Source organism: Equus asinus, chromosome 2 (genome assembly GCF_041296235.1).
Source record: "Equus asinus isolate D_3611 breed Donkey chromosome 2, EquAss-T2T_v2, whole genome shotgun sequence".
NCBI classification, from domain to species: domain Eukaryota; kingdom Metazoa; phylum Chordata; class Mammalia; order Perissodactyla; family Equidae; genus Equus; species Equus asinus.
The window spans coordinates 145,991,081-146,004,004 of record NC_091791.1 but is presented as its reverse complement, the minus strand read 5'-3'; the positions used below and the strand labels follow the sequence as shown (position 1 = coordinate 146,004,004).

Below are 12,924 nucleotides of genomic sequence, written 5' to 3'. Positions count from 1 at the left end.
TTCATTCCCTAATTACAATGGACACAACAGATTATACTATATTATAATCTATTTTCTTAGAAAGCACTTCTATTTCATATATATTGTGTTTAAAAATTGGAAAAAATATTTCACTTTCAAAATATTAAACCACAGAAACTGTAAAGCAATTACGTAAGTTCATTTCTGTCTAATATCTTAACAGCATTTTTATTCTTAAGGATCAAAACAGTCATTTTTAATTAGAACAATAAAAATAAATTTTAATCCTCATAAAAGAAAAGCAAAATATTTTTAATTACAACTAACTTCAAGGACCTATACGTTTTAATAATCAAAGCTGCTTACTTCTACGGATTTTCACATTTGACATGCAAAATGAAAGAACTAAAATTATAGTATTTACCTAGACTACATGTCTGAGATCATTACTATCTGTATTTGGCTTCTAAGTAGCATAAAATGAGTAGTCTTACAAGCATAAGTGAGAATTCTTTGCTCTTAATTTCATCATTTCACGTACCTTGTGCACTATCTGCATCGTAGCTTATGAATTCCCACCACACTCACATATCTTCAAAATTCATTTACCACTTAAGTAACACAGTACCTCAAGAGCATGCTGTATCCTGTCTTTGTGTCTTCCAGCGTGAGTAAGGTCGCTGGCAGTGCTGGAAGTGGTAGTCTCACATATCTGCTCACCCAACAGACAGTCCTCTGGTAGTAAGGTTTCTGCCCAGAGCCGGCAGACACCATCATGGCATGAAGTTAATAACACATTACAGACAGAACCTCTAACGACAAAGAGAAAGAAGCAAAAGTTACCATGAACATCAATACCATCAGTTAATTAGAGGCTATTAATATTTGGTTCTTCAGGCAGAAAGATGACATTAGCACAAAACTAACAGTATGATCTATGTGAAGTTATTGTTCCAACAGTGGTAAGGGATTTCTGCTGACTATTTCACGCTCTCACCAAACCCCATTTATTACCTGCTCATTCCTGCAAGGAGGCAGGCTAGACACAAGGCTGCAATCAGTTACCATTAAATAGGAAAGACTTAACTGTCCCTGACATTCACTTTAATTCATTAAAATCATGCCTTGATCAGTTAAGCTAAATGTCGGTACAGTATGCTTCCAACTGCTTTAGAAATTACACTGTATGGAGAAAGAATGGTCAATCATGGAGCTTGAAATCACACACAGTATTGCTGTGAACACCATAAAAACTAGGAAATGGTCTTGACAAAGAAAACAGAAGTCAATGCCAGATTACTCAAGTGCTGCTTGAAAACTAGGCTCTGCAGAAATATTAATATCTTCTAAACAAAACAAACTAAACAGGAAAAGAAAACCTAATCAATGCGAATTACATAATGACCACAGTAAAAGATCATTAAGTGTAATTAAACCATGTGGCTTATGGCAGTAGTTGCATCATTTTGCATCATCCTGCTTATAACCTAAACAGTTACAAACAGGTAAACAAATGAGCATCTTCATAAAAAACTTTAAATAGAATATAATTTCAAACTATAGATCAATTTCCATTAAGTTAAAATAAGCAAAAGAGTCACAGCATCAAGCAGCTAAAGTGACTTAACTGCTCATTATGAAAGAACAAAAAAATCATTCTCCCTTTAAAAAAATTCCTACATAGAATCTGCCTCAGCCAAAGGTAAAGTGTTTTGCAAATGTTTTCAATAGATGCAAATAACCTAAGCAGAATAAATCTTTTATTTAGATTCAAAAAATATGTAAATTTCCCATGTTATCATTTACTGTTCACCTCTATAATATGTGCTATATTTCCCATCACGTGTAAACATTTCTCAGACATATTTAGCAGATGAAATAACTCTCCCTCAAGAATGAATATAGGGGCCAGCTCGGTGGCATAGTGGTTAAGTTCACCCGCTCTGCTTCAGCAGCCTGGGGTTCATGGGTTCAGATCCCAGGCATGGACCTACACACCGCTCATCAAGCCATGCTAGAGCAGTGTCCCACATACAAAATTGAGGAAGACTGGCACAGATGTTAGTTCAGGGACAATCTTTCTCAAGCAAAAAGAGAAAGATTGACAACAGATGTTAGCTCAGGGCCAATCATCCTCACCAAAAAAAAAAAATTTTAAAAGGGGCCGGCCTGGTGGGCCTCGTGGCATAGTGGTTAAGTTCATGCACTCCACTTCGGCAGCCCAGGCTTCGCAGGTTTGGATCCCAGGTACAGACCTATGCACTGCTCATCAAGCCTTGCTGTGGCAGCATCCCACATACAAAACAGAGGAAGATTGGCACAGATGTTAGCTCAGCGACAATCTTCCTCAAGCAAAAAGAGGAAGATTAGCAATAGATGCTAGTCCAGGGCCAGTCTTTCTCACCTAAAAAAAAAAGAAAGAAAAAAGAATGAACATAGATTTCCAAGCAAGCTTTTTTAGAAACTGGTTATAAGATACAGGAATATATCCACTATTTCATTCGTATATTCATTCCTTGTATATGCATTTGCATATTCCTGCATACAGGAATTATCTGTATGAGTTGCTTTGTAGTTTAATTTTCTAAATACTTCTAAGAAATGCTACAGAACGAGGAAAAATTTATAATAATAAATTCTTTGGGAAGGTTCTGTTGATAGCCCTATGACAAGAAAAACCTGGCCACTTTATTCACTGTACATGACATGCTTTGCCACCACGTGTCTTGCTGACAGTTTATTACTAGGTTTTATTTCCCTTCAACATGTACTTTCCTGTTACTTGCAAGCATTTCCTTCCTAGAATCTTCTTCTACTGCTGCTACTACTAACAGTACCAGCTAACACTGCCTGAGCACACACTCTGTGCAGAGGCCTGTACTAAGCACTCACATGCACTAACACACTTTAGACTCACAACTCTCTGAGGCGGGTCCTACTACCACCCTCATTCTACAGAGAGAAAAAGGGAGGCTTTCAGAGTTTACGAAATCTAGTCCATAGCTCATGAAGCCAGTAACAGCAGCAGGATAGGAATTCAGGCAGTGGATGCCTAGAGCTTATGCTGTTAACTGCCCCCAGGTCAATGCAGCAAAAGGACCTTTGTTTTCATTATTTTTATAAATATACAAGTATACAAACTGAAGTTTATATGATACATTTTTCTAACCTGGGCATATACTTGCTAGTTTTACGCCATGAAAAACCTGTCACAGCTCGGGGATGTGCCAAGTAAACAAAGGAAAACTGGGTAGACGCCTGTCTCCTTTTCACTTCGTGATGATCCTGAGGTATAATTGAAGACTTCCAGCCAGTCATAGGATACCACACTTTCAAAAGGCAATCATCCTGCAAAAACACACAGGTCAACATAAAACGAATTCATACATACACAATTCAAAATGTGAGTGGGTTTGAAGAAGCTTTAAAAATTAAGTTACTTATAAAAACTAATGCATGACCTATATTTAAATTATGTTTGTTACTTTAAAGAATACTATTCTTAAAAAATAAATGGACAGTTTGTTCATTATCAATGTTATCTGCACAATGTTGGTTTTCAAATAGGGATGGATGCCAAATTCCCATTTAAATATACATGGGTCACTGGAGAGAAAAGATTATGAACCCAGATGCTAGCCCCTTGGATAAGATAAGAAAGACACCATGTTATCAGTCACTGTTATCATCCTTTCCTTTTTGAAGAGATCTGCAAGGGTGAAACAAATACTTTTTAAATATGAATTGTTTCTTACTCTAAAGTCAGGAATCAGTAAACTTCCTGTAAAGGGCCAAATAGTAAGTTAGGCGTGGTGGCCCACACAGCCTCTGACACTGAATCTTCTTGGTTTTTTTCTTACAACCCTTTAAAAATGTAAAAACCATTCTTAGCTTGTGGGCCATAGTTTTCTGATCCCTACTCTACATGATGAGAAGGCATTTAAGCAGTTGTCAGGAACCACCTCTATGCCCACTTAAGATTTTACAGGTATAACAATAGGCACTGACTTTATCATCTTACTTAGTTCTAACAATTCTGTTGAAGGCCTAAATAACTGTATCTTATTTAGCAGAAACTATCTACTTTATAGTGCTCAATCCTCAATGGTGAAAAGTGCACTAAAGGAAATAACAGCATGTTATCGTTTATGCAAAAACCTCAATCTCTAAAAAACAATGAAACTATATATTCCAGTATAGGTCCAAATACTTTCATCTGGACTAGACAAACACTTCTGTTTTTTTCCATGTTGTTACTCATTCTCAATTTATCTGCATAATGTATGTTTCCACTAATGTCTCCTTTATTTGGATATTTGAATTATACAGCAAATCTCTTTAAGAGCTTAGTCTGAGAAAACCACTTAACCATATACTCGTCGCTTTCCTCCAAGTACCTTTTTCACCTTAGCATCATTTTCATGTAACCAAATTTACTGCACAATGTATGGCAGTGGCTTCAGACTACACGTCATAAAAACCTGGAGGTACCTCAGAGCCCCTCAGGAGTCATAAAGGGAAGACAGAGCCTCCACAAGCAGGTGGCATTCTAGGCCCTTCTCCCATCCCCACCTGCCTCCCCCTCAAATGAAGCAGCCCCACTTTCACCTGTTACTGCCTAAAACTCTAAAACCACACAGAATTAAATTAGAAATCATTAATTTAGAAAATGCCCAAATATTTGGAAACTAAAAAAAACACTTCTAAATTACAAAGGAAATTTTAAAATATGTTGAACTGAATGAAAATAAAAGCAAAACATCAAAATTTGGGGGCTGCAGGTACATTAGTGATTGGAAGGAAATGCATATCTTTAAATGCTTACATCAGAAAGGAAGAAAGGTCTCAAATAAATGGTCTCAGCTTCTAGCTGAAGCATCAAGTAGAAGAAGAGCAAAGCGAACCCATGGTAAATAGATATAAGGAAGAAGGAAATCAATGAGATAAAATATACAAAATATAGACAAACAAATGAATCCAAAAGCTAATTTTTGAAAAGATCAATAAAAGATAATTATCTAGAATGATCAAAAATATTTAGAGAGAACACAAATTATCATTATCAAGAATGAAAGACTAGACATGACTACAGATCCTATAAACATTAAAAGAATAATGAGGGAATATTATGAACAATTTTATCCCCATAAATTCAATGATTTAGGTTAAATGGACAAATTCCTTGAAAGACAATTTTTGAAAACTGACAAAGAAAAAGAAACCTGAATAGCTCTACCTCTATTAAACATGTTGAATCCATAATTTGAAATCTTCTCATCCAAAAAAACCCCTAAAACTATAACTAAAATTCTAGGCCCAGATGACTTCATGGATGAATTTACCAAACATTTAAGGAAGAAAGAGCACTAATCCTACACAAATTGTTTCAGAAAACTGAGGAAAAGAACTCACTGTATAAGACCAGTATTATTACCCTGCTACCAAAACGAAAGACATAAGAAAACTATAAATTAACATCTGTCAGGAACATGGATTCAAACATCTTTAATAAATTTTTAGCAAACCTAATCCAGCAGTATATTCAGTATATAAGTCATGAACAAGTGGAGTTTATCCTAGCAAAGCAAAGTGGGTTTAACATTTAAAAAATCAATCACTGTAATTCACCATATTAATAGAATGAAAAGAAAACTCATATACTTATCTCAATATACACAGAAAAAGCACTTGACAAAAGTCAACATTAATTCACACACAAAAAAAACTCTCAGCAAACTAGGAATAGAAGGGAACATCCTGAACCAGATCAAGTACGTCTATAATAAACCTACAACTTCTATCATATATAAGACTGAACACTTTCCCCATAAAATTCGGAGCCACAGAAGGATGTCTGTTCTCATCAATTCTATTCAACATTGTACTAGATGTCCTGGTACTTGCAAAAAATTGAGTAAGGAAAAAAATAAAAGGCATATAGATTAGAAAGGAAGAAGTAAAATTGTCTTTTTTAACAAAATCCTAAAGGATCTACCAAAAAGACCTGCTAGAACTGATAAGCAAGGTCATAAGACTAAAGATCAAAATTAAAAAATCAATTCTATTTCTGGGTCAGCCCCCATGGCCTTGTGGGGGTTTCAGTAGCCCGGGTCTGGCTCCCAGGCGTGGACCTACACCACCCAGTGGCCATGCTGTGGCAGCAGCTCACATACAAAATAGAGGAAGACTGGCAACGGATGTTAGCTCATAGTGAATCTTCCTCAGCAAAAAAAGAAAAAAAAATTAATTCTATTTCTATATGTTAGCAATAATTAGAACTGTAACTTGTTCAAATACCTTTTAAATTAGGAAGATAAACTTAACAAATTATGTACAAGATATGTAAACTGAAAACTACAAAACACTGATAAGAGAAAGACGATCTAAATAGAGAAATATACGACATTCATTGATCCAAAAACCAAATGCTACTGATGTCAATTATTCCCACACTGATCTATAAAGATTCAATATAAACATAATCAAAATCACAGTAGGTTTTTTTGGAGAAACTGACAAGCTTATTCTAAAATCTGTATGGAAATCAAAGGACCAGATACTACCAGAAATATTTTTAAAGAAAAGAACAAAGTTAGAGGACTTACACTACCCAATTTCAAAACTTACTATAGAGCTACAATAATCAAGATAGCATATTATGAGCATAAGGATAAATACCTAGATCAATGAAACAAAATAGAGAGGCTGGGAACAGAAAACTGATTCCAACAAAGCTGTCAAGGTGATTTAATGCAGAATGGATTGCCTTTTCAAGAAATGCCACCGGAATATCTTGATATCCGTTTGGAAAAAAAGTAACTTCAAATCAAACACAAAAAATTACCTCAAAATGTAGAAGTCAAAACTATAAAACTTATAAAAGAAAACAGTATAACATACTTGTGACTGGGGTAGACAAAGATTTCTTAGATCTAGGGACACAAAAAACACAAGCCAACAAAAAAGACGGTGAGCTGGACTTCTTCAAAATTAAACACTTCTGCACATCAAAAGACACTGTTAAAAATAAAAAGGCAAGTCAGAGACTGGGAGAAACATGTGCAATGCATTTATCTTTCAACTGTAGTAGAATACACATGGAACTCTTACAAGGCAATAACAAGGAGAAAACCAAGCCAATTTTTTTTAAAATGGGCAAAAGATGAATGAACACCATACAAAAGAAATTATACAAATAGCCAGTAAGTACATGCTCAACATCATTAGCAGTCAGGGAAATGCATATTAAAATCACAATAAGACACCACTATGTGACTATAAGAATGGTTAATATTAAAAAGGCTGACAATACCAAACGTAGGCAAGAAAGTGGAGAAACTGAAACTATTCAATTGCTGGTGGGCATGCAAAATGGTACAAGTTTGGAAAGGCTTTGACATTTTTTTATAAAGAACCAGATGACCTACCAATTCCACTGCTAGGTAGTTTTACCCACAAGAAGTGAAAACAAGTGCCTACACAAAGACTTGCAGATGAATAGTTACATTCATTTAGGTTCATTTTAGACTAAAACTCCAAACAATCCAAATGTCCATCAACAGGTGAATGGATCAACAAATTGTGATATATCCATATAACAGAATACAACTCAGCAACAAAAAGAACAGACAACATGGGTGAATCTCAAAAACATTAAGCTAAGTGCAAGAAGCCAGACACAAAAGAGTATATACTATATAATTCCATTTATATGAAACTCTAAGGAACACAAATCAAATCAGTAGTGATAGACAGCAGAGCAGCTATTATCTGGAACCAGGGATGGGAATGAGGGCTAAGTGGGAAGAGGTAAAAGGAAACCTTCTGAGATGATGGAAATGTCCTATAACTTGATGGGGGTGGTGATTACATGAGTCTATAAATCTGTCAAGACCCACTGAACTATAGACTTAAAATATACATTTTAATTATACTTCAATAAAGTTAATTATAAAAAGGAAATAACATGACAAGATTTATGTACAAAGATTTTTTTTTGAGGGAAAATTTTTTTCTGGAGGTCATAATAGTTTATAACATTGTGGAATTTCAGTTGTACATTGTTATTCATCAGTCACCATACATATGTGCCCCTTTACACCTTATACCCATCCCCCAACCCCCTTCTCCTCTGGTAACCACTAATCTGTTCTCTTTGTCCATGTATTCATCTCAAGGATGTTCATTTTTAATAGAACACAAAAAAAATTAGAACTACTGATATTCACTAACAGTTGTCTGGTTAAGTTAAATTATGGTACATTCATTCAGACGCATGAGGGATGAGTTCAAATATTCAGAAGATGTTCAGACAATGAATACTGATCATCTTATATGAGGCATTAACAGTTTTAAAGTACCAAGTGATCCTGTCAAAAGACCATATATCCTGAAATAGTCTCAAAGTTCTGCCAGTTGTGACAGACAGCGGAGGCAAACATCACACTCTGGGTAAGCAAAGGGAGATAATCAGAAACATTAAGAATCTATGAGGGAAATCAACTGTAGAAAGAGAAGAATCTAGAAAATAAACAATATTTTGTTAACTTTTTTAACAGTTCCTTTGTCTCATTTAGGGAGTAGTAGGCATCCTGTAATTTCTATCAATGTACTATTCTTAATTCAACCCCATGATGTGTATTTCAATATATTGCATAAGAACAAATTATTATATTACATTTGATCATGCCCAGATACAGATTTATTAAAGAGCCAAATTTCACTCTGCTCTGAGCAAATGCAATGGCTTTCAGACCATTTCAGACTTAAAAACAAAATTGGTCTATGACATACAGATGGATAATGATGTGCTATCAACTGCCCGTACACGATAGAATGGTCACATGATCCATTCAAACAACAAACGTGTACTGAATGCAGGCACTACCTGAACTGCTGGGGATACAGCTTAGGCAGGGGAAGAGAGAGAGACAATAAACTATATTTCTTAATTGCACAGAGCTTATACTCTAGAAGGCAAGACAACAGTAAATAAGCATAGAAATTATTATTTTAATTATAACTATGATAAGTGTTATAAAGAAGAAGCATACTTTGAGAGAATTTAACTGGGAGATTTGACCTCATCTGAGAGGTCAGAGGTCTCCTTTAAAAAAGTGATATTTAAACTGAGAGTTGAAAGATACATAGAAGATGGCCAGTCAAAGAACAGTTGGGGATGAGCGTGCCCTACAGAAAGAAGAGTGCATACAAGGGCCTGAGGGCGGGAAAGAGTTCAGCAGATTCAAGGCTATGAAAGGCCATAGTGTGGGAGGCACTCAAGTGGGAATGAGCAGAGAGGTAGAGAAGTGCCAGATCACACAGCAGAGCCTCACAGACCACGGTAAGGGCTGTGGTCTTCGCCTTACGAGCAGTAGGAGGCACAAAAGGGTTACAAGCAGGAGAGTGGTAGTTCAGGTGACCCTGGCCACTGGGAGAAGACAGGATTAGATGGTTCTGGACATCCAGTTAAGAGACTACAGCAAGGGTCCAGAGGCAAGAAAATGCTAACTTGGGTAGATGCAGTGGAGAGGCAGGGAAGTGGACTTTACCCCTAAAGACCTCAGCTTCTTTCTGTGATCTCAAAGATCCCTAGGATCTTATGATTCTAAAAGCATTTAAGCGTATACTTTAATTTATGCACAAACAGGTAGGCCTATCTTTTCTACACACATCTAAATTGTTCTCCCTGTGTGTTACAAGTCATTTGACATAATTAACTATTCCCTTCTTCGTGAATTTTTTTTCCTTCTGACTTCTCCAATGTCAGATTCTCCTGGTCTTCCTTGTCTTAGTGGCCACTCCTTCTCAGCATCCTTTACTGGCTTCTCCCCATCTTTTTCTTCCATTTAAGAAGTTCGAGGATTTTGAGATTTCATCTGAGCCCCATTCTCTTCTCTACCGAACATCTTCTCCCTAATTTCACCAGCCCCATAACTTTAAACACCATCTTTTGGCTAATATATTCAAACTCCATATCTCTAACCCTGACCTCACCAGGAAACTCCTGACACTCTTACCCTATTTGACACCTTAACCTGGATGCACCTCAAACTTTGATCTAGACACCACACTCTAGCTTTCCGTTGTCCTTTAACAAGCCCTGCTAATTCCTATCTCAGAGCATTTGCACTTGCTGCTCCCTTGGCCAAAAATACTCTTTCCTCTAAATATCACAAAGATGTCTCCTTCATATTATTCAGTTCCCAATTTAAAGTTATTTCCCCAGAAAAGCCTCTCTAAAGATCACCCACTCTGACAGACACCAAGTCACATTGGTACCTCCTCCTGCCTTAATTCTCTGGACAGCATTATTAACACATGATGTTTTCCTGTCTTTTCTCACTACAAGTTCAGTTCCATGAAGACAGGAGCCTTGTGTGTCACCTTCATCTCAAGACTGCCAGCACAAAGAACAGTTCGGGACATACGGTGGTATTCAAAAAATATTTGCTAAACATGTAAAGACTGTTCTTCCTCGAAAATGCACTATCAAATACAGAGAGACAAATTTTATATACATATATGTATACACATACATATGTGTGTGTGTGTGTATATATATGAGAGTCTATCATGATGTGAATACAACTACAATAGATTCTCATATGCCTTACAAGTATAGATCGCTAGAATTCTGAAACACATTTCCTTTGACCAGAACTATGATAAAAAGTACATTAGACAGGGGCCTGCCTGGCGGCATAGCAGTTAAGTTCGCACAGTCCACTTCGGCGGCCCAGGGTTCACGGGTATGGATCCCAGGCACGGACCTACACTCTGCTTATCAAGCCATGCTGTGGCAGGTGTCCCACACATAAAATAGAGGAAGACAGGCATGGCTGTTAGCTCAAGGCCAGTCTTCCTCAGCAAAAAGAGGAGGATTGGTGGCAGATGTTAGCTCAGGGCTAATCGTCCTCAAAAAAAAAAAAAGTACATCAGACAATAGATGTGTCAAAGTACACGTTTTTAAGGAAAACTTAAGTGTATACAATACCTACCCATAATCAGAGTGCCATGAATGTTGTTTGAAGGAGGGTAGAAGGAAAACAGCTTCAAGTGACGCATAGCATGCACAACAATCTCTAAGCTGATGTCAGAGCAGTGACTAACAGGAAGACTATGACGCTGTGTTCCAGCATGAATCCAGAGCAGCTCTCCAATCGCTCTGAATTGGTCCTCTATCACATCATCATGGCTTCCCCAACTATGGACTTGTAAATCAAAGGAATGACTAACTTTACTAACCATCCATGAGTATAAGGTAACCCTAAGAAATATGAGCAACAAAAAGAACAAATCTGTGGGTATGGCAGGTTTTTTCATGGTCAAGTTTTAGGAGTAATGGCATGCTAGTTTTTAAAGACCAAGGCTTTAGGGGCCAGCTCCATGGCCAAGTGGTTAAATTCACGCACTCTGCTTTGGTGGCCCATAGTTCGCCAGTTCAGATCCTGGGCGTGGACCTAGCACCATTCATCTAAGCCATGCTGAGGCAGCATCCCACATAGCACAACCAGAAGGACCCACAACGAAAATATACAACTATGCACTGGGGGGCTTTCAGGAGAATGAAAAATAAAAAATAAATAAAATTTAATAAAGACCAAGGCTTTAAAGGTGACTGCCTAGTGTGAGAGATGAAAGGCAAGAATCACATTATTTTTCAAACTATTTTTCCTGTGACTCTGATAACAGTTTTCCCTTTGTTAACCTTGCTTTTCAGATATTATGGAAAGTTCTTCTTCCATCTCTACAATCTACCCAAAAATATTAAATAGATATTAGGGTTTTTTTTATTTGTAGGTGATTGAACGGGCTTATCAAAATTTTCAGCGTCTGTTTTTAAAATCTAGTTTATTTAATTTTTTTGTCTAATTGATTATTTTCATTTATTTTCTCCTGTTTTTCTTTGGCTCCTTACTTTCTGCCTTGCTGAATTGTTTAAGGAGCTCTATTATTTGTAAGGGGGAGGAGAAGGGGAAAGAAGAAGAGGGAGAGAGAGGCAGAGGGAAAAGGAGAATGAAAGGGAGAGGGAGAGGAAGCCCACATGGCAAGGAACAGCAAGCAGCCTCTAGGGCCTGAGGGAGCCCTCCAGCCAACAGCCAGCAAAAGGCCAAGCCCTCAGTCATACAGCTACAGAGAAATAAATTCTGCCAACAACCTGAATGACCGTGGAAGATGATTCTGCCCTAGTCAAGTCTCCAGGTAAGAATTCAGCCCAGCTGACGCCTTTATTGCAGCCTTTAGGGTCCCTGATCAGAGTACTCAGCTAAGCCATGCCCACACACCTAACCCACAGAAGCTGAGATAATAAATGTGTGGCTGTAAGCTGCTAAGTTTGTGGTAATTCGGTATGCAACAACAGAAAACTAATACAGACTCCTTGTGATAAATATTAGGACTAAAATTAAGGCAGGCAAAGGAAATAGAAAGTACAGTGGGAGGTAGGGTGCAATTTCCTTTTTATTTGGGGGGGGTGAAGAAGAGTGGCCCTGAGCTAACATCTGTTGCCAATTTTCCTCTTTTTGCTTGAGGAAGATTGTCACTGAGCTAACATCTGGGCCAGTCTTCCTCTATTTCACGTGGGACGCCGGCACAGCATGGCTTGATGAGCGGTGTGAAGGTCCACGCCAGGGATCTGAACCCACAAACCCCAGGCTGCTGAAGTGGAGCGCACAAACTTAACCATTACACCACCAGGCCAGCCCTTAGGACACAATTTTAAAAGGCCTGCTTAGGGAGAGCCTCACTGAGACACTGACATTTAAGAAGTTAAAGGGAAAAGCCATGCACGTCTCTGGGGGAAGGAGTTTTCTAGGAAGAGGGAAAAACAAGTACAAAAGCTCTGCTTAGAAAAAACAACAATGAGCACGTGGGCTGGAGTCAAGTCTGCAAGGATGAGAGCAACAGGAGATAAGGTCCAAGGAGTGATGGGGATCTGGTAAGTATGGGGCCTGGAAAGCC

At 37.6% G+C, this 12,924-nt stretch overlaps 1 protein-coding gene across 5 annotated transcripts in view; it reads right to left on the bottom strand.

The window, feature by feature from the left end:
• The window catches only part of DMXL2 (Dmx like 2), a 139,398-nt gene that overhangs the window by 86,648 nt on the left and 39,826 nt on the right, over positions 1-12,924 (bottom strand). For all 5 annotated transcript variants that reach the window (XM_070501599.1, XM_014852294.3, XM_014852312.3 and 2 more), the window contains exons 7-8: positions 3,131-3,309; positions 590-773 (exon numbers count right to left, since the gene is read on the bottom strand). Coding sequence is in view for 4 of the 5 variants with exons in the window: in XM_014852294.3 (XP_014707780.2) it covers positions 590-773; positions 3,131-3,309 (363 nt within the window). In the remaining variant the exon portion in view is untranslated. The remainder of the gene's footprint in view (positions 1-589; positions 774-3,130; positions 3,310-12,924) is intronic.